At 41.9% G+C, this 27,249-nt stretch overlaps 2 protein-coding genes across 2 annotated transcripts in view; one reads left to right on the top strand and one right to left on the bottom strand.

Annotated features, from left to right (window-relative positions):
- The window catches only part of cenpp (centromere protein P), a 90,131-nt gene that overhangs the window by 58,153 nt on the left and 4,729 nt on the right, over positions 1-27,249 (top strand).
- ecm2 (extracellular matrix protein 2, female organ and adipocyte specific) lies at positions 8,402-26,309 on the bottom strand. Its single transcript, XM_032550647.1, is given in 14 exon segments — positions 8,402-8,922; positions 10,057-10,270; positions 11,070-11,182; positions 11,273-11,412; positions 13,114-13,271; positions 13,854-13,989; positions 14,268-14,383; positions 14,632-15,330; positions 16,719-16,857; positions 16,859-16,908; positions 20,278-20,290; positions 20,292-20,422; positions 21,689-21,823; positions 26,032-26,309. Coding segments are annotated over 14 exon segments (2,409 nt in total). The 5' UTR covers positions 26,204-26,309; the 3' UTR covers positions 8,402-8,729.

The following is a 27,249-nucleotide window of genomic DNA, read 5'->3' as shown; positions in this document are numbered from 1 at the left end:
TGCAGGATCCTCACCACAGGACTGTCCGCTTGGTTCTGGAAAACTTTTCCTACATGTGTTTTTAATCTGGGCTGGGAACAGGTGGCTTTATTCCATGAAGCTGGGAAGTCACTGGTTTAAGGTGGAATTACCGACACATACAGAGACGAGAAAAGTCATACAATCAATCAATCAATCAATCAAGTCTATTTATCTCACACATTTCAGCAACACTGTACATCAACATGTTTTACATTGTGAAAACATAAAAAAACAAATGAAAGAAAACCAATAATAGATGTTACATTTTGTCAAATGCCATAGTTAAAATCATCAATACACAACAAAAATGTTGGTCAATGTTCCATTTATTATGGCTCAACTCTAAACATGCAGGTTGTCAGTCTTGATATAAAAGAACTCAATGTTTCAGCTGTTTTGCAGTTTTCTGGAAGTTTGTTCCAAATTTGAGGTGACTTAAGGTGGTATTAGCAACGCAGAGACAATGGAAGTCACTGGTTTAAGGTGGAATTAGCAACGCAGATGATGGAAGTCACTGGTTTAAGGTGGCAGATGCTATGGAAGTCACTGGTTTAAGGTGGTATTAGCAACACAGCACCAGACTTCAGTTTTTGCTGAACAGGAAGCGTCTTTACGCTACATCTGAGGCAGGGATGAAAAGTAGCGATCTGAAATGGAAAAGCTAACAGGGGCTCGCTCCCTCAGGGGTTCCTTTTCCTTTCATCCTGGGATTTTCTGCTGAGCTGAGCTGGAACGCCACGGCTCTCTGCCGAGCCAGACCATTTTAATACCCGGGTCTGGTCTGGCAGGCTGACAAGCAGGAGTGGGATTTGGTCTGAGTTCTGCTTTCTGAGCATCTTCTGGAAGGAGAATTCATATTTTCCAAACCATCTCTGGTGAAACCATCATTTGCTCAGTGAGGCGTCTGCAAAGGTCAATGTCCTCCAATTCTTTAAGCAGATTCTGTTGTTCTCAGCAGAAGTGTTTGGAACAAAAGACAAATGAAGGATTCTTGTAAACCAAAACCGGTTCAGACAGGAATAAGGTTTTGTTCATGACTTCTTCTTGCAGGTTAGAAATCACAAAAAAGGACTTTACCTCCACATATTTCAAATATTAAACTTTCTTCTGGGGTTTTATTGTATTTAGTAGAAAGTTAAAGTTGCAGAGAAAGAGAGTAATTTTGTTATGGATTCGATTTTGGTTGTGATAATTTAGCTGTGATTTTTTTAGATTGAGGTTTTGTTTAATGATTTACCAATAGAAAATGGTGTAATTTATGTTGCTGATTCTGAAATCTGTCTTAAATAAAACACCAAAAACATGTCACAATAAGCAATAATTCAATTAATTAAGACAAATTAAAACAAACGTAATAATTTCCATTTGCATAATTTATCGTTTTTCTCTTTTCTTTTTCTTTTTACCAAAACTGGATGATAAAAGTGCTCAGTCTGGTGCTTTGGTCTCAACCAGCCCCTTTTGGGAAGGACACTTTTGTTTATAGATATTTCAAAATACATTTTATTTCTGTCATTTTGTTTATTTATTTTGGATATTTACAACATCTCTCAGTTCCAGTATTAAATGCTCATTAGAATTGTAGGGTTAGGGTTTGATAATATCTTCTTGCATCATTATGCCATTACTATATTACTTGAAAATGGTGTCAATACAACCATATTATCTTTTATCGCAAAAACCTCTGGAACAATTTATTATTCAGTAATTTTTTTATTGTGACAGGCCTATTTGTCAGTAATTTTTCCTTCTTATCCTATCAGAAAGGTTTTTCTATTAGTGTCAGAGGAGCCTGAAGGGCGAGTCTCCTGGTGACTCTCCTCCTCACCAGTTCATGTGTTCAGCCAGAATTTTAGAGATGAGATGATCTCAGATGCATGTTGGTTACCAAAGGTTCTGCATCCAGCTAATGGACTCAGTTTTCTTTCTGCGTTTCCACTCACAATGTCAGGAGATTGGTGTTCTGACCGTGTCGTGATCGATGTGAAGCAGGTTCACCTTTAAGGATGTTTTCACAGAAGTAATCAGACCCAGGTTGATTTTACACCCCAAACTGTCTGATGATGTCCAAACTGGCTTTTTGGGATCAGAAGAGAAGAACATTGGACAAATCTCTGTAAAGCAGGGATGCTCAATATGTTGATTGCAAAGGTAGTGAGAGTAGATTACATGACATTAAAAAAACCAGATGTTAGCCTGTGTTATTCATCCCAGCACTTGATTGATATACAGGGCGGCCTTACCAGTAGGTGGCATTAATGTTTCCTTGAGTTTTTTGCCAACCGCTATTATGACAAAGAAGATGATGAAGTGACTTTTCTGACATTTACGTCACTCCGCATATGCAAACAACAGAGCTATTTGCAGCAAAACTAGCTAATCCAATTTTTAGCCCTTGGTTTTTCTGTTAAACTTAGGAAAAGGTATAAAAATGTGTAAGGGAACTGTTGCCTTTAAACTAATGGTGGGACTCAACATGCTTAATCAGGTTAATTGCAGTGTCTGTTATTAATGAATAACATTTTAATCTAAAACTATGTAAAATAAGCTAAATTTTAATTCAAAAAGCCCTTTTTGCTGCTAAATTATTGAGTAAATAGAAACATGAGTTCAACCACAAACCTTAGCATTTAGGTTCTACGACCGTCAGATTGATGCAATGTGCTATTCCGTGTTTCAGGAAGCCCAGATCATTCCTGGAACTTCTTTATAAATGTGGACTGTAGACGCTGATGTGAGCATTGGGAATGTTTATGCTGCTGCTACAGTACAGACCAAAAGTTTGGATACACCTTTTAATTCAATGAGTTTCCTTTATTTTCATGACTATTGACATTGTAGATTCACACTGAAGGCATCAAAACTATGAATAACACATGGAAATATGCACTAAACAAAAAAGTGTAAAACAACTGAAAATACCCCTTATATTCTAGTTTCTTCAAAGTAGCAACCTTTTGCTGTGATTACTGCTTTGCAGCACACTCTGCATTTTCTTGATGAGCTTCAAGAGGTAGTCACCTGAATGGTTTTCACTTCATAGGTGTGCCCTGTCAGGTTAATAAGTGGGATTTCTTGCCTTATAAATAGTCATGAAAATAAAGAAAACCCATTGAATTAGAAGGTGTGTCCAAACTTTTGGTCTGTACTGTACATGTTTAGCATTGAGATGCTAGTTTTGGCTTGAATAGCTTCACTTTTAGGCTAACTCGTTTTAGCACAACTTGAGCACAACAATAGTCTTTTCCAGCGTCCCATCAGATCATTTTTTGAAGCAGAAATTAACCCCCAGTGGGCCGAGAGAAGGAACTTCATCTTCCATCGCTGTCGCTGTGCATCAGATTTTCGGAGGTACTAGAAACACACAAACACAAAGGTTCCAGATTGTGACTTTTGTACATTTAAAAAAATGCAATGAATTGTGTTAAAAAAATTTTTAACTCATTAAGTTTCAACATCTAAATTGTTGAAGGTTTAAAAAGAGAGACTTCAGGACGCCACCTGCAGGAAGAGCTATCGTCCAGCAGGGATATTTTGGAGGGTCTGGAGGGGAACTCTCAAGGGTTTGTAGATCATGATGATAGAAACAAAGCATAGCGAGGATCAGCGGCTGTGTTTGTACCTACTGCTGCAGATTTCAGGTCAGCTCTGATGACACCACTGACAGCTGCTGGTATCTGGTTTCTGGTTCCCCTCGGAACCTCGGACCGTATTTCTGCTCTGTCATAACTATGTGCTGAAACAATGGGCTGCTCCGAGCCAGATCATTTTCCCAAACATGGCTGGACTCTGATTGGATCCTGATGTAAGCCTCTCTGAGCGCAGCCTAACCTGACGTGTGATGACTGTCTGGATGAAGAGCAGAGCTGCTGGGGTACAGGGTCTTCATCTCCAACGGATCAAAGCGGATGATGAAGACTTCTTTTGACTGCTGCGCCTCCCGGTGATGAAGCGCTGCAGAGTTAACAGCCCTCAGAGGGAAGCTGGTTTGTGGTGGAGGAGCAAAACCGTGATGGCGTAATTGTTGAAATTACAGTTTTAAGATTTCAGCGTTCCTGACGTGTGATGGTCTGCGTTCCTGATGGTCAGGATCTCTCAGAGGGCCTCATAGTTTCCAGCCCTCTCAGACATCTGACTGCAGCTTGTTGTGTTTTTGCTCTGAGGAGGAGAATTTGCTCCGTCTGGACCTTCCAGCATTTGATGAGAGTCAGCGGTGCAACCGGCAGCATGCCGTTGCCAAAAACTTGCCTCAGCGTTGTGGAGGCTTCAGCGCCAGGAAACATTTTGAAAGAGGTGTGATCCTGAAGTTCTGCCAGCTATAGATCTTTCCAGTCCAGAATGATGTCATTGCCGACATAGCGACCTTTAGACTGAAACTGAACATGTACCACATGTTCACTTAGGTTTAGCTCAAAACAAAATCAGGTTGAGCTGCTAAAGCATATTTTAAATCAAATCCGATCGACTCCACTGGGAGGCGTCCAGGAATTGCCCTGATTCCATGAATCCTGCAGCAGCTCGGCTCTGAGTTGACCCAGGATGATGGACCAGAGCCCAAAACTATTCAGACCCCAACAAAATTTAGATTAGAAATTATTTTTATTCAACCAAATGACAAGAAATGAGGAGCAAGGAATGCCATAGAAGATAATTTAAAAAATGGAAATGTAAAATCAGTTTGTTGGTTTTTTTTAATGTACAAAAAAAATGACATTTTAAAATGTAATTTTGAATTATTTACGTTCTCAATAATTAATCAAAAACTCTTTTTAGGGAGTTAGACTTCTCCAACAGCTAAGCATTTTTCTGCAGGTCTCCTTTGCTGTTTCGATAGTTTATCGTCGAAGTGTTTTCTCACCTAATAGTTCTGTAGATTCGATTTGATTGGGGACCAAAATTGTTAAATTTTCAGCAGCTGCAGTTCACTTTTGAGGATGCACTGTGTCAAACAATCTAAACTATTTCACAAACCTGTTCACCTCCTTGCCTGTGGTGGCGCTGCACTAAGAATTTCTGAAGGAAATTACACAAAAACCTCCTAAGAAGAGACTGAGGGCAACTTTCTTGTTTACAAAATGTAAACATAAATGGAGTGGCACCATATTTTAGCAGTTGTTAGATTTCTCTTTTGTCTTTGATTAAAAAAAAACCACAGGCCATTTCTACCTGTAGGGAGACGGTGGATGATTTTCAGGCCTTTTTTCTAGATCAGTGGATAAAATTGATTTCTCATATAAGCATCGGTCAAAGTTAAGGAAATATGGGCCAATTTATCAGAGCACCCATAGTAGGAAGGCCTCCTACCCATCACCCTAATCTTTATATTCTCTATAGATTCTTTATGAGGTTCAGGTCAGAACCTTTGAACTCTGGTCTGCTAATTACGTCCAGTCGAAGGAAGCATGTTAGTCAAATGAAAACCGATTGGATCCATGATCCTGGTCTTTTCACCATCACTCTAGAAGGAGCTGAGGAGGTTTGATCACCTGATCAGTCCTTTGGAGGATGACCCAGAACTCAGAGGGACTACAGCCGCTGTCAGGTCCCACTCTAACCGGTTAATGTCCGGTTCGGTATTAGCCCAGATCGTCTCCATTAATGGTCTGCTCCTCACTCTTGTGCGCTGCAGTTGTGATCAACTCTCTGCTGATGTTTGCAGCGATACTCTGCAGTGGAGAACGTTGAGGTTGTGGTTCTGATGGACTCAAATAAACCCAGATATTTCATTTAGTCTTTTAGGAATTTATTGCTGGCCCGAAACATAACAATAACAATTCTGATCAGCTGATAAATTTGCTATGCATAAACTCTACTTTATTTTGGATTTAGTTAATGTTGTCAAAACATGTAAACCAATATCCATTCATGAACTTTATTGAAAATAAAATTCCAAACAGAGAACAACAAGCTAATGTTACGTAATTTTGGTAATTCATACTGTTTCTCTCTTGCTGCCCATTCTCCAGAGAGACGAGCTGCTGGCAGGGCTGCTAAATCAGTATACTACTCCAAAAGTTGACACATGTTTTCCTGGCACTGCTCATGATTGAACTCATACTTATGCTCCTGCAAACTGAGCCACACTGTTGTTTAGAGTTTGCACAATTTTGCCTTCGCTCCTCCAGTGACGGAAATCAATGAATTCAGTCGGCTGTCAATCAAATCACATCAATACTGGCTTGTTCCACCCCTGGGCGTGGGTACGAAAAACGGGGTGGAACCTCGCTGGAGCTGCTAATGGAGACAAATCTGATTTGTTCGCTGAAGCTTACAGCCCAAATAAGAAACAGGTAGGAATGAAGGAGGGTACTGATGGTTCTGAACGGTTTTTATCATTTTTCTTTCTTGGCTTGATCTCTGTCCTGCAGAGCATTCCTGACTTCATGTGACTGATGATTCCTGGGCTCTTCCTTCATCTCTTTGATATTTGAATCTAATGACTGAAGCACCTGGTTTCTTTGGCAACCCTGCCGACTTTTCTGCTGCAGGAACGGCTTTAATCTAGGCGTTCCGGCTCATTTGAGGAAGGTTTTCCAGCTCAAGCATGCCGTGACCATGATTTGTCCGTATCTTCTACAGCTGGCCATTCATTCGAGCTCCTTGTTTTTATCGCTTTCTTTCCTCTGGATGTCCTTCTATGAAGTGATCACTTGAAATGTCAAGGTTTTGTTACCAGGAACGTGGTTTCGTGATCACCACATCCAGTCATCCATTCAGAGTTCTGCTACTGCAGGAAATGTTCCCAAACCTCAGGCTTGCAGAGGAAAATGTTATGATGAATGTTATGATGATGTTGGCTTCCAGCTTCTACTGAATGTTCATGGCATGCAGCTACAGAACCACATTTTCTCTGACTCATTCAGAATCTGTCATCCTGGCTCCAGGTCGTCTCCCACGACTGAGGTGATAATCTGAAAATGGGAATGTTCCTGTTGGTATCTTGGGGGTGCAGATGAAGGCGGAGATCAGGGAACATCTCCTACCTTCTCTAGGCTGAGCACCGCCCACTTTTAATTGGTTAAAGATGTCAGATTTTTATTCAGCTTAAAGCAGTTTCCATCTGGGTAAGACGGGGTACTATATCAATTTATCTTGTCTTACACTGTAATTACTGAGATGCTGGACTGTTGTTTATAAAACCAAACAAAGAAGAAGTCAAATGGAGAAGTTCAATCCATGATCCATCAGCCTGCTGTGTTTGGTTCTGTTGATGATCCAGTTTGGACTAAACTTAGATGGACCGCGACTTGACACTAGAATACCTCGGAAAATTAATAATCTTCCCCTCTGCAGAATGATTAGCATTAGATTGTTTGGAGATGACCTTCAGAGGTTGATGGGCATCAACCATTTCTTCTCTAACGCTGTTTTTCCTATTAATAGTCCGGTAGACCCGGTTCGATTGGGAACCAAAACTGCAACATTTGTTCCGTTTTCTGCTGCTGTGGTTCTCTTTCACACTTTAGTGGTTCAAACCAACCAAACCCTTTGAGCAACTTTTCAATCTGTAACACAAAGTGCACCAATGTGAATTGAGGCAGCTGATAGAAATAGAGACCTGTTGTGGAAAGCTGCTGCCAGGGAACTGATTTAAGCTCGAAATGACTCAGTTCCCATCTGTCATCTGAATCCTCTCCTCCTGGATCAACAACTACTTCAGACATGTAGGGCTAGCTCAACAGAATGCGCGTAATGAGCATTATTCTGATTTTGCTAGTGCAACTTTTACAAGTGTAGGTAAGTTCAGTATTGTCACAGAATTACATTTTATAGTATAGACAATTTTAAAGAAAGGAAAAAACGAGCCACACAGGATCCATCAAAGAGCCGCATGTGGATCGAGAGCTGCAGGTTCACAGGTCCTGCTCAAGGCAAACGGACTGGAGTTGGATTAAAGCGGGCTGAACAGGACTGGTGGGAGCGATACACTGTAGGCCCATTGATGACGTCTTTGCATCTTAATGTTGTGATAACACACCTTTATTCTTCAGGGCAGTCAACAAAGACAACCTCTGCTTTTTCAGAGTCTGTCTTTCTGGAAAGTTTTCATCCATGGCCACTCATAAATGATAAATCCCTTTTTAATCCCACCAGTGGAACTGCCTGTCCAGACTCTGTCTCATTCACTCAGAGAAACAAAAACGAGGAGGACATGTCCTGACAGCTACTGTATTCTCATCTGCTGAAACATTTAACTCTTCTGGAGAACATGTTCTGACCCGATCCTTAAATGTCATTAAAATCTGCAATTCATGAACTCTAAAGAACAACCCCACTCACTCACAGCTTGTTTAAGCTTTCAGAGAATAAAGTGTTGGAAGAAAGAGCCGAGAACACGAAACTGCTGAGGTTGTTAGGAAATAATGTGCTCTGGTACCGCTGCAGGGAAATTCTTTCCATTTCTTTATTAGTAGTTTACAGTCTCCAGGGAAGGAGTTCTTTCCATTTTACATTTTACCAAAGGACATGTGTTTGGTTTCTGAAGCCTGAATGAGTTCAGTCATCGTCTAACAGCCAAAGGTCGGTCCATGTGACCCATCAGAACAACTCACCAGACCCAAAACGTCATGCAGGGGCTGAGTTACTCAGAGCTTGTAAAGATGAAGTCCTGAGATCAGAAACTCTCTCTTTCCCAGAAGGAAACTCATGTCCAATCGTTTTGTTCATGAACATCAGGAGGAGGTTCTGACAGAGTTCTCAGGTGTCTTTTAGTGTCTGGTTCTGTGGATCCTCTGTGTGGTTTTCTGAGGTTTCAGAACCACACTGGAGGCAGAACGTAAACATGAGAAGGCTGATGGAGACACATCCAAGGCATCGATGTAGTTATTTTCCATCCTTAAAGCCACCAGAGTTGTTTCCTCCTGCTGTTCCGGGTCACAGATGCTTTCTTCAGAGATGCTCCTGGAAAGTTAAAAGATTCAGTTAGACTCACTTTATTTTCATCACATTCCAACAACTAAAAGGTTTAAATATCTGTCATTTTTCTTCATATCCTCCCTAAATGCACACTTTGTTTGTCAGGGTTATCTTTTTAAGATTTCTTAATAAGGATAATTTTAAATCTCTTTGGGGATTATCAACATCTCTTACACATATAGAACTTTATTGATGGGATCATATCGTGACATTTGAAGTATAGTTATTAGTTTTATTGAATATATGCAGGTTTTCAATTATGAAATTTTGTTTCACTTCCAATATAAACTTTTCAACATTTTCAGCTGCAGTTATTTTTTTCAATGACAATATTTCTTTTCAGTTTCATTTTAAGCTGACAGCATCTAAACAGTCATTCATTTCAGTAAAAAGTATATTAAATTTCTTGACTTGTGTGCATTTGTGTTTTATAAGATTTTATTGCAGTGGAAGATCGTTCTTCCTTTTCATGACTCTTTGTGCAAGATTATGTGAATATCACAATCCAACCAGGATGAAATCGCCTGAATTTTGAAACAGACTCTATCTATGGTCATGCCCTAAAACTCCCAGAACGTTTGGTGCTCTACCCTCCTTTGTTCTCCATAGTGTTGAGATTTTACAATTTGACTGCTTTCTGCCAACTGGTTTTAATCTTGTGTGTCCTGCCTGGTCCTGGAGCTTAGAGTGTGTACCCTGAATAAACTGGCTGCAGCAGAAAGAGGTATGTTTTGGCCCCAGCTTCATTAAAGTCCATGTTGGAGAAGACTGGAGCTACTGTGGAGGTTGTTGCTGTTGGAGCATGAAGATCTCACTACTGGCATGTGGAAGAGTTTAGTGGAGAGTCCAAACATGATGACTTAGAGAAGAGTCAGACTCTCTGTAGCGTTTTTCCTCTCTGGATGACGATGTGAGGCTCTCAGGTGGAAACTTGAATCAGCTTATTTTGTTTCTGGTTGTCATGGCTACCAGTGATCCTACAGTTTATTGGTGTCTGGCTGGAAGTGATGAATGATTCAAGCTCTGCTGCGTTGGGGGAAAAAAAACGCTGCTGGATTTTACGGGATTATATTGGGAGGACATTATATCAGTACGTCTGGAGCCGAAAGATTCTGGTACCTGATCCGGTTGCTGTCCAGTCGGAGGAGATGTAGGTTGGTCATTTCACTGATTCCGAGCGGCACGTGAATCAGCTGGTTGTGGTCCAGACACAGCTCCATCATGGAGTGATAGGCGCCAAAGAACGACTCTGGCTCGATTCCCTCCCCATCCAGCCTGTTGAAGGACAGGTAGAGGTACTCCAGGCCAGGATCCATGTGGGCAAAGATGTAGCCTGTGGAGGAAGTCCTAGTTAGATCCATGATGAAAGCGTAGATGATTGTCCTGCGGCTACTCTCTGTTCCCCCACTGATCCTTGATCACCATCTGTCCTCAATACCTCAGGGTTTTTAATATTTGACCCTGCTCTACCTTTTCTGCTCTTGTCAGTCTAAAGGCTCTTCCTTACTTCACCCAATGCCAAACAGTCGATGCAGTAGGTTTTGGGACGTTCATATTCATGCATACCTTTCACAAAAGGCACAGACCACCTGGGGACACCACTTCCACGACATTCAGGTAACATAGTGACTTACTGAGAAAGTGTCAACTTTTTTTGCAGAAAGCCGCCTCCGTGTACTACAGCGCTGCAATTTCTATTCAGGAGTTTTCTATGTATTTTGTGAAGAATCACTCAAAATAAATGTAATTCCTCACCGTATCTGAAGAAATGCGTTTCAAACGTATACATGTTGCCTGTGGATGCAAAAACCAGATAGTTGGAGCAATATTTCTGCATAAAACACGCCCACGGACCTCGGATCAAACACACTGCAGAGGAAGATTTGTGCCGTTGGACCAGTGCCTGGTGTCAAGAAGGGGAAGAGGCCGCCTCTTTGTGAATAAGATGGTGGAATTTTTGATTGACTACGTCAGTGAAGGTCTATTATGGTGCTTCGGATGAACTATGGGAGAGCCTATGGAAAGTCACATTTTCTGGTTCTCTTATGATGGTGCAGGTACAGGTGTGGGATTCCCACCACTGGACCTCTGGGTTGTAGACAGAGCATTCTTAAGACTTCCTTTCAACCTACCAGGTATCCTCTCAACCTTATTTCCCACAAGCACTAAGTGGACCAAAGACTTGGGCAGGTAGGACGGAACCAGGTAAAAGTCATTATGTGACAAGTCAATGGACTCCAAGTTCCTGCAGAAGTTGAAAGAAGAGAAGTTATGTTTGAATATCCTTATTGAACCAATCTCATGGCTGGTAAAGATGGTTCTGTTCTGGTCTGACCTGTGGTTGAACCAGGCCATGGGAGCAATCTTGGTCTCGTCCAATTTGTTGTGCCTCAGAGACACCACGTTGAGGTTGGTGGTCTGGTTGAAGACCGTCTCTGAGATCTCCTCGATCAGGTTGTTTTCCAGATACAGCTCCTGGAGAAGGAGAAGAAATGTTTGATGCTGTTTAAACAGAATGTTGTTGTAGCATCATCTGTTAACGTACTGAGCTAATTATCAGATGTTACTGTTGGACCTGGTTCTGATTCATGACATGAAGAGTGTGTAATTCTGTATTTGCAGGTGTGTTCAGGATGCAGGAGTATCAGCACCAGTCTGCTGGTACTCTGCCTTCTCTGCGGTTAACCACAGGCTGTAATTAGATGGTTAGATTGGTTTCCCACAGGTGGGAGGTTAAATATTCAAGGAGAACCTTGTTTGCTTTCAGCGACCATGAAGCAACATAAAGAGCCTCGCCAACACCTCTGCTACTGTAATTTATCTTTTTAGACAACTTCTGTTTTTGTACATTTTATGAATAATTTGACTTTATTTGTTTTTACGTCATAATAAATTTAACAAAGAAATCTGAGATTTGTGAACCGCAGAAGAAGTTTAGTTTAACTTTATAGTTCCAAAACAACCGGTTGTGGATATTGCAGACTATTTCACAAACCCACAAGGTTACTGAAACCTGTCTGGTTCTATTTTTGTTTAAATATAACCAAAAAGCTTCGTTAAATGACTAACTTAACTTGGTAAATACTGTATGTCTTCATGAGTCTCCAGCAATGACTAGAAACTTATTCTGGAGGTTACTGGAGAGACAAAGCTTTCCTGAAGGATGGATGGAAAGCACTCTTAAGGTGCATTAAATAGACCATAAACTCACATTTACCAAATTAGAAAACATTTAGTCCCCCCAGTCACCTAAAAAAGATATAATCTCCTTCCCTGAGTTCTGAATGTGTTCCTGAGTCCTCTCCCAATTAGATGAGACCAGGAGGCATCCTAATCAGATCCTTAGACATCATCAGTTGATTCTTTTAATTGTGGAGAAGCATCGCCTCATCCTGCGTAAGGGAACTCCTCAACTTTTTAAGGCTCCAAGTATTGTGCAAGCCACGCTCTGTCTGCAGACAGTGGAGATTTCATAGTTGAGCCAAACAGATTGCTTACATTTTTCTTGACAGATACCTTGATTTTCCTACATTGAAATAGATACTATCAAGTTGATGGGTTCCTAGCCATTTCTTCTCCACCATGGCAGCCACCGCACACCCTGTCAGTGCAACACAGAGAATGGCAATAATCCTGCGCGGCTTTACAACTGGTTGTGTCAACTCTCTACCTTATCAGCTCAATGTTGCATACAAAATACTTCGATACAAGCTCTGCTTAACGCCCAGCAGTTTGCTGTGCAATACGTAGTCGCTGCCTGGATGCAGCATGTCCAGCATACATTTACATGGAGTCTTTCTCAAGTACTAAGTGTGAGAAGATCCTCCACAGCTGAGTGTGTGGGAGTCTTGAGGCAGATGCTGATGAACCCTTGATCGGTCTTTCTATGTCCTGTTTCATGATGATACAGAGGTATATGAACTCCTTCAAACTGATCACAGACCCAGAGATTCCACCCAGAAGGTCTATAAATAAGCTAGACCTCCTGCAGCCTGAATCGATGAAGATTTTTAATCAAGTCTGACTTGTTGCACTGTCTATATCACTGATAAGATAAAGATAGATCAAACATGTCCTGATCTCAGGTCATAGCTGAATCCAGTCAAGACTGGATTTCAGCTCACCCCGCAGAATTTCAGGTTCTAGTCATGATGGAAAGGATTTTATCCTTTATACCAGCAGTGACTTGGGAAGACCCTGGGGAACTGTCCGGAAATGGTTTCTTCCCAGTCTTAGGTAGGAGAGATGGGTCAGAGGTGCAAAGGCCCTCGGGTCGACGTTCCCTTCACTCAGCAGATTCCCCTCCAGCTCCAGGATCACCAGGCTGCTCAGATCTGAAACACGATGCAGTAGTTTTCAGCTTAAGAGTCAGACTAATCAGGTTCAACACACCGAAATATTTATGAGGTTGGGGATTTTAAAAATGGTGCCTTTGATTCTTGTAACAGAGTCGCTCTCATCACTCAACCAGTAGCTTCACTGTCTAGCCCATCAGTGACCGACAACTCAACTTAGCTCTCTTAGAACCCCGACCAGGTAGGTAGTATAAAAGAGTACCACTATCGAGTACCGTTATCTAAAAGCCACATTGAATGGGACTGAGTAAGTAGGAGTGGATAATGTCCTCATCTGGCTAATGGCACTGGGGGCTTAATGTTAATAGTACCTTTACTCTGTTAGAGTGTGACCAATGCCAATGAGATTACTTGGTTTTGACTTCTTGTAATAGAACCAGGTGGCTTCTTTAGGCCATATTTTACTGATGTGGTTCCTGTTACTTGTCAACACTGACTGAACCAGTCAATTGAAAAGGGGAGCCCTGTACTTCAGTGAGTGAATCAAACCCTGGCCAGTCCAAATGCTTACAGTATGTCATTTTCATACTGGTTGCTGGCTGCAGGATGGTATCTCCGTACCTTGGAAGCTATTTTCATCTATTGCTCTCAGTTTGTTCTCATTGATCTTCAGTTCCTGCAGTGTGGACGGGAGGTCAGACGGCACAACGTCGAGAAGATTCTCGTCCAAGTAAAGACGCCTCAACATCTTCAGGCCCTGAAACAAAAAGAATCTGTTGTCATGGAGATATTTTGTTATTGCGAAACCCAAAGAATGTCATTGTGGAGATATGTACTTATTACAGGAGTTAAAGAGTCAGTCGTCATGGAGATATTTAGTCATTACTTCCTGTTCATAGAACTGCAGTCTGCTGGGGAACTGCAGTGGTCTGGAGTGGTCTAGGTTTGTGCAGTGGTCTGGGTGTCTCATGCACTTTGAGGTTCTGCAGTGTTCTGATGGTCTTCAGTGTTCTGGGGGTCGCCAACATGTCTTACCATGAAGACTTTGGGATCAATCCCAGCAGACGTCAGCTTGTTCTTCTTCAGGTTGATCCATTCCAGGTTGGGAATGCCGTTGAAGGCTCCTGCTGGGATGCTGCTAATGTTGTTCCCTGCAGGTTAGAACAATTTCAGTCCAACGAATACCATGAAGGTGTTCATGGTCTGGTTCTTCTGAGTATAACGCATTTGGTAGCATAATGATGATATTTCCTGCTTCCATAAACTATTTTGCCCTGACCATCAGATGCCAGGCAGATCTTACCCTGGTTGCCCCCTTGTCCCTCCCCCTGGTTGTCCCACCCCATTGGTACCACCTGATTGTCCCTCTATCTGCCCCCTGTTTGACCCCTGAACTCACCCTCCAGGCTCAGAGACTTGAGCTCCGGGACATTCAGTGGAGGGAAGTGGACCAGCTGGACGTTCTCGCAGGTCATGGAGACATCAGAGATGTCGCAGCCGGCAGGGAGGACTACTATTGTCTCCTCCTCCTCCTTCTCTTCCTCCTCCTCCTCTTCCTCCTCCTCCTCTTCCTCCTCTTTCTCTCCTGGTGCCACCTCCTTCAGCTCATCTGTCTTAGTGGGATGCGTTGGGACTGGAGGTGGGAGGAGTTCTTCTTCTTTTGATGGCATCTGGAAGACGTCTCCTCTCAGCCACACCTCCATATCCTCCTTTGCCTCCTTCTGTTGCTCCTCTTCCTCCTTCCTTCTCTCCTCATTCATCCTGCTCTCTTCCTCCTGCCTCCTCCTCTCCTCTGCCTCCTCTATCTTTGTCCTCCACTCCTCTTCCTCCTTCTCCACCTGCAGCCTCAGCGCCTCCTCTTCCTCCCTCCTCTTTTCCTCAACCATCTTCCTCTGCCTCTCTTCCCGCTCCTTCCTCTCCTTCCTCCTCTTCTTTCTCGCCTCGTCCTTCCTCCTCAGGCGCTCCTCCTCCTCGTGATGCTCCGCTTCCTCCCGCCACACGATTCTCTGGATGTCCTCCTGGGTCAGAGGGACGATGTGGTCCTTGGGGTGGCTGGGTACTGGAGAGTCACCAGAAAGTTCTGGGCTGAGCCCGGAGTCTGTGGGGGAGGCGGGTGCCGCGGGGCAGCCAATCAGGGAGCAGGAAAGGAAAGTGAAAGAGATGGAGAGGAAGAGGAGGGATGTAAAGGAAACTACAGGAGATGGCAGAGGACAGACAGGCGGAGGACGGTTGGACACAGACGAGTTGTTAGTGCTGCAGGAATACCAGACCAGCTGCTGAAGCTACAGAGCAAAGAGCTGCTGTAGACCGGTCCGACCCAAACCCACCACCAACGGGTCTGTCCCTGAGGCTGGACGTTCCTGAGGCTAGACAGTTCGTATCTGTCCTTGAGGCTGGACATCCGAGTCTTTCCACAGGAAAAAATTCATGGAAAAACAATAAAATTTCTGGAATTTTTTGGAGCATTTTGGAAAATGGAACGATTTGATTCCATTATTTCATTATTTTATTTTAGTAAAAAAGATTTTAAGCTATTTTGACAACTTCAACATTGTTTTTTGTAGTTTTAATCTGTTTTTGTTCTTTTCAACTTTAACTAAAGTTTTGTCATCAGTCTGTTGCTCTGTGCAGCATCTGGGCTGAATGTCTTTAATTCATGAAGCTAGTTCTGTCATAAAAACGCTGAACTTCCCCTTCCTGTTTGGAGCAGCTGGTCTGGAAGCAACAACCACACAACAGTCGTCACCTTCACCAAAAATATTACGTTACTATCACCAGATCCAGATCTGGTTTAATCTGTTGTTGATATTTTAGTTCAGAAGAAGAAGAAGAAGTTGTCTTTCCAGTTTGTCTGGCAGTTTGTCTAATCGTAAAGTTTTCCATCACCAAAACCCAAACTGTGCTGTAAGAACACAACGTTCAGGTTCTCATCGTTTTTTAAGGCGTAATTCTTATTTTGGCTTCAATTGGTTTGTTTTTCTGCCTTTTTAAGGAGAAACTAGGCAGATAAAATTAATTTTCACTCACTGAAAGATAAACAATCTAAAAGTCCAAGAAAAACTAATAAAACTTTTGGAAAGCCTGAAGGACTCTTGATCTGAAACTTTCAAGAGGTTTTACAGCAAAGTCATGCAACTTGGAAGGAAAACATGGATGAAACCCAGGATCCAGTAATGGATCGTTTTCCCAGACTTCTTAAAGAAAGGTAAACATTTACGCCCACTCACAAAGGGAATAAAGCTGTCATCTTTTTTAGTGTCCAGCCTCTCTGACACTAAAAGGACCAACATGTACTAATGCTAAAACAGTTCACAACATGTGTGCTAGCGGGTCCAAAATGTGTTGCGCACATTTTTCAGCCATGATGGAAACGGGAAGCAGCATGCCGAGGCCTCAGAGATGAAGACTGGAGATTTAATAACATCGTGGAGTCATCTCTGCGTCTCCGGATGCTGCGCCATGGCGTCTCACATGTCGTGTTTCTACCTGGCTCCATGCAGACGGGGCAGCAGCGGCCCACGGGCGTGGCGGGGGACGGGCAGTGCATTGTGGGACAGGTCATCTCGTCACACACCACCCGCCCTTCGCTGCACAGACACATCACACAGGGCGACGGAGACCAGACTGGCCAGGTCGAACATGGTCAGCCCGTGGTACACACACTGGGTCTGCTTACCTGCAGCAACACACACACACACACACACACACCGGGGTCAGTTCAACATCTGGCCGCCATGTAGAGCCACCGATAATCACTGCATAATATTTAGAGGTGCACCGACTTATCAGCACCAATTTCCTTAATTGTCAGAACTCTCTCAGCAGTTTTATGACATTTTAAAGTTAGACATTTGGTTAAATTCCCAGAAGTCCTTCAAGATGGAGGAGTTTGATCTCCCGGGTTCAGACGCAGCTTCTTCTTCACCATTTCAGTTCCGGATCCCATTTGAAGCGTTCATGGTGAGTCTGGACCCGGGAAATGTTGGAAAATATCCAAAATATACACATCAGTCTTAGATGACTTCTGGCTTTTTAGTCATATTTTTACACCAGATAATTTCTGAGTTTCTGTAATGCAAATTTCTGACTTTGTCATAGAATAAATTAGTCTTAATATCATAACTTTAACCATGGAAATTATGGCCTTTATTTATGAAAAATTATTCTTTTGTTTTCCAAAAGTACGTTTTTTTCTTGTACATATGTGAAATTAATCTGCAAATATAACTTTTGCGGGGGAGAAAATTGACCAAAAGACTTTCTCTTTGCGTGTTTAAACACTAATATTTTCACACTAACAAACTGGTTTGGGATCATTTCCATAAATAATTAGATGGAAGCTGATTTTCATCCAAGCACATGCAGAATGCATCATTTCAGTGCTTCAAGCTGCATCAGACGCAGTTCCTACTCTCTCATTTGAGTTGCAGATTTTTCTTTGGACCCGTTTTGTGAATTGGTATAATGCTCCATGGTTTGCATGATTTTTTTCAATGTTTTCTTACGTATTTGATGCAGTTGTGGCCTTTATTCATGAGCAGCTGCACAGGAAGACGGCCAGTAAAAGCCCCGGGTCGGGATCTGAACCCAGCAGGTTGTTGTCCTGCTCCAGTAATTGTGCGTCTGGTTGGTTGTCTGGCCTGTACTTGAGCATAAGCAGCAGACAAAGCAGTGATTTGTCCCGTTTGCCACCCCCCCCCCTCACTGAGGTAACCCAAGTCGTAGTGCTCCAGGCCAGCGACATGACGAGGTTGCGAGGGGCCGTGAGTCAGAGGGAAAGACTTTAAAACACTGTGATCCAGCAGGAAGAGCTCTCTGGCTCTGTTTGGACTGCTTCCCGTCTGTCATCTGTCCTTCCTAATGGCATGCTCTCTGTTGGGTCTGCAGGAGCACAGGTAGTTAGAGGCTCAGCTAGTTTCTCTATTGTCTCGGGCGACTGTCCCCCTGTCATCTCTGCTGAAGCACTCATACTTTAGAGCTTTTCTTTTCTCTCTGAAATATCGTTTCTCCGCCTCTCAGACTCTTTACTGCTACCTTAATGGCAGGGATGTAAAGCAAGGCAATCCTCTGCTTCTCTCCATAATGCCTCTGTTCAGAGAGAAACTCAAATTATACTCTCTGGCTTTTCCATCAGTTAAAGTCTGGCAGAGTTTAAATGTCTTACTGTGTTGAATCCTTACTGCCCCAAACTCCCTGCTTTATTTATGTATTTCAGAAAAAGTTGAGCTGAGTGGTCCCGGGGGTTAAACAGGGATTCTTTAGAGTAATTCCTGCTGAAGTGAAAAGCTCAAGGATTGAACCCTGCAGAACTCCATTTAGACTCTGAATAGCCTTTAACATTTTATAAAGTAGTTAAAAGACTTGATTAGCCTCACAGAATCAGCTAAAAAGAGTTTGTTGTTTGTTTGATTCTAATATTTATTTATTGGCTTTGGAAGAGTTGCACTCTGCTGGGTCTGCAGGAGCACAGGTAGTTTCTTTGTTGCCTCGGTCAACTGTCCCTCTGTCATCTCCACTGAAGCACTCATTCCTTAGAGCTTTCCTTTTCTCTTCTGATTAAAGGAAGAGCCTGACAGCCTCCGTCTTTCAGGCTCTTTACTGCTGCCTTAGTGGCAGAGATGTATAGCAAGGACAAATCTTCTGCTCACTGTAATGCCTAAAAAAACCTAAAATTTTACCCTCCATCAGTTCCATCAGTTTCTACCCTGACTCTTCTCTTGCTCTAATCTGAAAGTTATTTATGTTTTGGTCCGCTTGACTGGCAGAGTTTAAATCTCTCTGTGTGGACTCCTTACTGTCCAAAAACTCCTCCTTAGAAAAGGTTGAACTTTTCTAACAAAGCTCAATTTAAAGAGTCTAAATTGACTCTTTCGAGTTTTAATGAAGAGACTCGAGAATTGAAGCCTGCGGTACTCCTTTTAGCGTTCTGAATACCCTTTAACCTTTTATAAATTCAGAAAAACTCTGAATTATCCTCCTAGAATCAACTAAAAACTGATTTCAGTTTGTTTCATTCAATATCATGTTTTTGTTTTGGAAGAGTAGATTGGTTAAAGTTCACTGCACCATGCAGAAATCTTTTTGCGTACATTAAAAGCATTGCTTTCTTAATTTTAATAAAGTGAAGTATTAAACTTTTGATTTACTCCAGAACAAATCAGAAGTTTCTTCTGCTTTAGTCTAGTTTCTCTCCGGGTTCATGAGAAAACCTCCTCCGTTCTTTGAGGGGTTTTTTATAACCCAGTTTAATTCATGAGGGCCTAGTAAAGCTCCAGTTTCCCCTCTTTTGCTCTTTTAAAGCATCAACCATTGACCACAGAAAGAAATTAGCTTAGCTCCTCGCAGAAGATGTCTGCCGCCGTCCCTCTAACTGCTGCTGATCTGCAGGAGTCCCGTCCTCTCTGTCAGGGAAACCTTGAAGTTTTCCCTCTTCATGTTTGGATGTGATGATTCATCATTACATGAGTGAACGTGACTAAGAGGACGTTTTTTTCTCTGAGCCCTGTTGTTTCTCTCCGATTCCTTCAAGTCAGCTTAACAGCCGGAAAAAGGTTATGACGGTAAAATTTACACACCCTTTCCTGGTGGTTTATAGTAATCCAACTGTCCTGTTAAATGTATTTTATGGGAAAAGTCAACATTAATTTGTCACTTAATTGAAGTGGAAAGAACAGGAAACACACCAGAGTTATTATAGTTAACTAAAACTAACAAAAACTGAAATTGAGAAAACATTTTTCGTCAACTGAAATAAATAAAAACAATAATTAATAGGGAAAACTATAACTAACTGGAACTATATCGTGCCAGTTAGCATAAAACTTAGTGAAACATATTGAAATTACATGTTTTTGTGTTTATGAATCTATTTTCAAACTAAAGAGACTTCATAATTCATTTCATTTGTTGTTTCTGTTGTTTTGTTTATTTATTTTGGATATTTGAAATATTTTCAGATTCCAGCAGTTTTTAACCAGATTTGGACCGAACCAGATTAAACCTTCCTGGTTCGGTCCAATCAGCTGGCTGCTGTTCTCTTACCGACCTGGGATGACGCTTGTAGCTGGACTGCGGTTCTGGGATGTTCCTGTAGAACGTAAGGGTTCCTGCTGGTGTGTGTGGGCCGTTCGGGCCTGGAACCAGCCGGATCTTCAGAGGTTTAGATCGCCCCTCACTGGTCCAGATGAAACCTGCAGACCAAAGCGCAGATGACCTCAGCTTATATTAGCTCAGAGAAACACGAAAACCTGTGGAAGGGTTGCCAACCGTCCCGCAAATTAAGGCAAACCGAAGTTTGACAGCAACCTGCAATTTGTATTTATAAACACTAGATGTCACTCCTCACTGAACATAACCTAGATTTTTTTTAAAAGTGATGTCAATGTAGAAAGCGCGGCACAGCTAGGCTTATTTGTTCAGAAAGGACAATCTGCACATCTGACTCATTTGCGCATGCGATGAAGAAATACTTCAGGATTATTCTTAAAATGTACATCAAGAAAGTGTAACATTTATTTGTATTAATTAAAATACAACTTATAATAAGATTACATATTTTCCTAGACAATGTTATAATTCCCCTAATAATTTCCGTAATTTAGTTAAAAGATTTTAATCAGAAAGTTGTGTATTGAACTCACTGGACTGTTAGCTAGGAGCTACAGTCAGTGCACCCTCTGGTGGAGTCATCACAAACAAATAAAAGACCTTTATTTTTTTTAAATAAATGCATCTTTTTTGAGGTTAACTAAGTCTCTTACAAGACTACAGGGCGTGTTCATGGGAAACACAAATTTACTACTCTAGTTCTCTTTAAATCACATATTATTTTTTACAATTACAATGACATATAAAAAGAAAAAAATGGGAACAAAAATACTCTCCATGGAGGGATTTCTAGCACATGTACAAATAAGTTGATGGTACAGATTGTGCAGCAGGGCTTTGTCTGCAAGTCACTGTTAATTCGAAAAAATATATGGAGAAATCTACAAATTAAAGGAAACACTTCAACTGCATAAAGAAATAGGAACAAAATAATCAGTGTCAGTGATGAAAGCTTTTTGCAGTTTATGCCATCAGGAGTGTTCAGTTGGATATGGAGGTGAGAATGATTTATCTAAAGCTTGATGAAAAATAGGCAACATGCTTTTGAGTGAAAACTGTAAACTGGTTGGTATTGTATTTGTTTTTAATTCTACTGAAGTTGCAATCTTGCATTAAAAACGTCATTCTGTTTTCTGAGGCCATCATCAGTTGAAAACATGTAAGGGAAAAAACATAAAAAACCTTGTGGCAATTAAATCCCTCTTTTTAACAGAAACAAGATTAATTCATTGTCAGAGAAATAGGGAATATTGTTTGATGATGTCATAATTTCCATATTACGTCATTAACCTGGTGGAGCTGTCCCATATTCTGGTCCCCTGCAGAGAAACATTAGTGACATGTCTCACCCTGTCCGTCCCTCCATCGCTTCCCTCGCCGTCTCTCCCCATCCTGGTTCCGATGTCTCGACCCGGCCCGGGCTTCAGGCAGGATCAGAACCACCAGCAGCCACAGAGCGGCCCACACCAGCCACCGCCTCATCCCTGCAAAGCGTAGTGGGTCAGACGAACCGGAGCGTTGACCTGCAGCAGCGTGTCAGATGCAGCTGCGCAGAGCCGCCGCTGCCGCTCCTCATATAGCCACGCTGCACTGCTTAATGGCCGGGTCCGGCTCCCCGAGGCTCTAATAACTGGTCTGAGGTTGCAGTCTGTCATTATTAGAGCAGGCAGATCTGCTCAGGTGATAGTTGCTCTGGTTGCTCCAGGATGAAGCAGCTCTTTGTGTCTGAATCATCCCAGGCTTCTGGTTTGAGTCCAGATGTTCTGAGAAGCTGCAACGTTCCACCTTCTGATAGAAAACAGCGAACGCTTTCTCTTCTCATTTGTCATCCGCATTTAGAATGCAAAGCAGTCAGCAGTTTTACATTGCTACCACTAGGGGTCAGTACATCCCACATCCTGCACCTTTAAAGTGGCAGTATTCTGTGTTTTCCAGGCCATGTCATAGCGTATTAAAGTAACTATGCTACCTTCAGTTGTTATAAAAATGCTACATATATCAAATGACTTAAAAGAAAATTTGCTTCTTGAAATTGGGTCTCTGTCTCTTTAAAACTCCTGCTCTTTCTGAAACTGCGCCTTCAGGAAGTCATCTCAACATTTCTCCTCTATTAACCCTTTAACAACGTTTTAACAAGCGTTGAACTGAGAAGTAGCTCATATCAAAAGCTCGGTTCCACCAGGTGTTTGCTATGCTGGCTAGTCTGAAGGAGCTGAGTAGTAGGGAATAACATTATACATGATGTAAAGCGCAAAGTCGGTTTTATGCAATACTGCCCCTTTAAAATGAGGTCAAACATCACTGACATCACAGCAGGATTATTCTGCTGTGATATTAACGTTATATTATGATAACATAATGTCATAATACTGAACTGAATTGAAAAGGAACTGTGGTAACACTCCTTTGTGCAGCTGTCTGTCACTGAAGGAGCTGCAGCTTCATGCCTGGAGGGCGGGACTTAAATGCTCTGCTGTGATTGGTTAATGCGCCCCTCTGGGTTTTTGGCAGGAATCTAATCCTGTAGTCGTCCTGTAACAGAACCATTTAAAGGTCACGTTTCTCAAGTTCTGGATGACGTCCATTCGCCATCACGTTACTTAGCAACAACATCAAACCAGGGAGGCAGACCTGTCTCTACTGGAAGCTGAGTTTAATAGCTGCTGTTTGAAAAGGTAACATAAAGCAAACGGATTAATGGAATCGCTGCTTTGTGATTATCGCTCATCTGCAGGGTGTAATTACCAATGAGGCACAGCAGCTGATTATCTCCATGCAGTCTGGTGGTGTTTACGGGAGCAGTATTATTATGTAAACTTTTTTTTAGCTTGACATCATGTTAGAATGTTTTTCCCTCATCATAAACATACCTGTTGTTTTGATTCTTTCGTCATGTTTGAGAAATCCTTTATTCTCCATGGCAACCATTCAGCTGTGCAAAATATCTTGGCTGGAACTAGCTCCACCTTCCAGACAAAGCTCCTCCCCTCGCTCGGCTCCTTCAGACTAGCCAGCAGCAATTAGCAAACACCTCATTATGAGCCTAGTTAATGCAACGCTGGTAAAAATGTTGTTAAAGAGTTCAAATAGGAACTATGCTCTGATGACTTCCTGAAGGCGGAGTTTCAGAAAGAGCAGGAGTGTTTAAAGACACAGAGGCCCAATTTCAAGGCAGTAAATCAGGAAGTAAATTTTCTTTTAAGTCATATGTAATCAGCATTTTTATAACAACTGAAGGTAACATAGTTACTTGACTGTGCTATAAAATGAAACTATGTGCCTGTAAAACACATAATACTGCCCTTTTAATGTTATGTGTAAATGGCCCTGCAGATATTATTTTGCTCCTTTATGCGGGTCAGTGTGATTAATAAGTTGATTAATAAGCAGAAATCTATTTTCCAAACTTCCAAGTTAATTTAAAGGAGTGGATTGTTGGATTTTTCCCATGATGAAGACCAGAAAGCTCAGCAGCAGATCTGGATGTTTTTAAAGTTAGATCAAATGGTCTCCTTGGTTACAGTCAGCCGTGTCTCTGGCTGTTTACTCCTTATTGCTTCATGCAGGTATTCTGCAGCTTGCATGAAACTTCCTTGAAGTTTTGCTGCGGACCCCGACCCGCCCCCTGCAGCAGCTTGAACACAGACCGCCTCCCCCCTCTGTCCTGACCAATAGGAATCCAGGAATAAATGGGAGACAAAGAGAGAAAATCAGTGCAACACGGGGGAGAAAACAAGAGGGGATGGAAAATATTCAGCTCACTTCCTGGATGAACAGGCTCAGATGGAGAAATGTTTCTGTTCCAGTTTGGTTCTCCCAGAGTTTCTGCTCAGATGGACCCAGAAGAACTTCAGCATCTGTTCACGTGCAGTCCAACAGAAAAACTCTTGCTGGTTACCACAGCCTTTATTTCACCAGCAAACGTCCCTGTGAGAGGCGAAATATTTCAACGTGTTCTGGTCAAAATGCTTCCAGAACAGCAGAACCAAGCAAAACTGTAGACAACAAATTGGTAAATCAGTTACAGGCAGAAGAATCAGCTGGGTGGAAATGAAACTAATTTAATTTGTCTCCATAGAAGCAGATTAAGTTGTTGAAGCAGCAAATTTTATTAATTATTCTAAATATTTTGCATCAGTTATCAACTTAAACTGGGGATTTTAAAGGTTCTGGTTCTGATCTGAGTCCACATTTAGTCCCAGGAACTGAAGCAGACCCATCAGAGCCTCAGGGTTCCAACAGCTAAAAACAAACATCTCACAATGTGAACTGAAAGTATTTTTCCAGCAGGATTTCATTTGGACTGGTGGACATTTAATCTGCTTCAGCTGATTCTTAATGAGTTCATATGATGACATTTTGGTCTCTGCTAGAGAAACAAAACCAGAGGGAAAATCAGATGACAAGATTCTGGAAGAATAAGTAGAATCTGGAATATAACGGATCCAAAAATGTGCTTCCCACAAATTCTTCAAATCACAATTTAGGAGTGAAAAAAAACACTAAACATATTTTTTGATGTATTCGCATCAAAAAATATCTAGGTCAGCCCTGGATCAAATGCCGCCCTGTTTTCTACCTAAACTCATTCAGAATTCGACTGGGAATTTCGGGTTCATTCACTCCATGTTTAGTTCGCTTTAATCGAACTCTAGTTCGTTTGGGAAGGTGAGAATTTGTAATCAAACTCAAAAAACAAACTCTGGTTTGCCTAAAAACCTCTGGCTCGTTTTGGTTGAGACCACTCCAAAAGCAGGAAGTGGACCAAAGTGCGGCCCAGGGGCTACTTGTGGCCCTTGGTATTGATTTTGTGCGGCCTCCAACTGCAATTAAAAATAATGCAAATTTCTTGGTTGATGCAGACGGAGACATTTTATTTGTGTCAGGCTAAAACTAATACCGATCAGCTTTTATTCTTTATTAAACTTGGCTAAATATAGCAGGCATTTTGAAAGAAATAAAATCAGAATGAATAACCTTCATTTGAACAAAAAACAAAATTCATTATTGCTTCAACATTTTTGCTCCCATGACAAAAAGTCTCTAATCTCTCAGCTAGAAGCAGCAGCTCTGCTCACGTTTTGCTCGTGACTTTGTGTTGTTTTGGTCGGAAACAAGGTGTAGTTAATACATCCTGAACTAATTATAGTCACTGTTGCTCTCATAGCCTCACCTCTTCCTGCTGAAAACAACAGTTCATCCTCTCTGCTCTGGCTAAGAGGTCTTGACCCAGCAGTCCTCCAGAGTTTCTGAAGATTTTTCTGTGAACTTTTACTGCTTTTTTATTCACTTTCAGTCCAGAAGTCAGATTAGTTTCACAGGAAATGTAAACTTTCGACATAAAAAGCCTCCCAAGCTGAATGGACGGGAGCAGATTCGTGCCTCACATTTGTTTTAAATCAGAGTGTTTAGTTTCTGGTCCCAGCTCAGTTTGTTTTCTCAGATCCAGTGAAGATATTCAAGCGTTTTAATTTGAGGCTCCTGCAGAGCCTTGGTGTCATGCTGCTGGAATGTAAACAAATGCAGTAAAAGCTGCTAATTACAAGCTGTTAACAACCGAAAATAAATCTCCTGTAATTCCCAAACATGTCAGGATGCTCTGCCTGTGACTCAGACGGCAGAGAGACAGACGACGGGGACGGAGGGACAGGAGGGAGGAGCCAAGGACAGACAGACATGGAGTCAACTTTACCGTCAGGCTGAAGCCGACTTCTGTCCTCCTCCGGTCGTCCTCGGCGCTCTGAGAGGTGTGTGTCGCCGTGCGATGACACCCTGAGAGTGTGTGTCTGTTTCAGACCCGAGACTTTGAGCGGAGCTGCGAGGAAGAGGAGGCAGAGGAGGAGGGAGAAAGAGGGTCCTAACATGTGTCTTCCTGCCTGGGAGAGGACGCTGCCAACCTGCTGCAGGAATCTGAGCAGAGCAGGCGGTGAACGGGAGGAGAGGTCATGTTGGGGTCAGAGTCCTGCAGATCCGGGAAACTGACTAAATTCAGCAGAGAAAACATCTGCAGAGGCGATGGAAGGAATTATTTTAATTGAACTCACCTGCTTGTGTTTGGAATCACGTCTGGGTGTCCATGGAGACGTTATTAAATAAATTAAAAGCCGTTTTCCTTCAGGTTTGAAGAATCCCAGAAATCCTCCAGAATGAAATGATCCGAATCAGATAATGACTAGAGTTCAGTAGTAACTAGTTACATTTACTTAGTTTTTATTTTAAAAAATGTACTTTTAGAAGTATTTTTACTACTACTTTTTCATTACGAAGTATTGCTACTCTTACTTGAGTAAAATTTCTGGATGAAAAGCAAACAGGTTTTAACCAAACATCCACCAGACAGAAACATTATTGAAAGAAATTGATTTGTAAAAATTTTCTATTCGCCTGATTTTTTTTATTGTCACATATATGAATCATTGTCACATTTGTCCTTAAAATAAAAAAAATCCACTTTGCTTTACATTTTGGTCCATCTAATTGTGTCATTTTAAAATATTAAATAATAATTTGATCACTTACTTGAGGAGACTTTATACCAAATTCCTTTGTACTCTTACTGGAGAAATTTCTTGGACTGGCTACTTTTTACTTTTACTTCAGTAAATATATGTTGAAGTAGTGCTACTTTTCAACAATTTTGGGGTACTTTGATGATAACAGAGGTGATGGTACGGACTCATTTCATCAGTGTGTGGCGCCCCCTTCGGGCTGCTTCAGTGTATCGACTGAATATTCACAGAATAAGATGATTTAAAGCTGCTGCTGATTAAACTGTCAGTTTGATGGAATCCCTGGAGTCGCCGGAGAGCCTTAATCCTGATTGGTCCTCCAGACATCTGGATACAGGCGCCCCCTACAGGCAGCAGCTGGAACAACAAAACCAGAGCATCATTGTTTAATAATTGTTTCA

Source organism: Xiphophorus hellerii, chromosome 20 (genome assembly GCF_003331165.1).
Source record: "Xiphophorus hellerii strain 12219 chromosome 20, Xiphophorus_hellerii-4.1, whole genome shotgun sequence".
Classification (NCBI taxonomy): Eukaryota; Metazoa; Chordata; class Actinopteri; order Cyprinodontiformes; family Poeciliidae; genus Xiphophorus; species Xiphophorus hellerii.
Note: the sequence above shows the minus strand (reverse complement) of the source record. Positions and strands in the feature narration are given on the sequence as shown.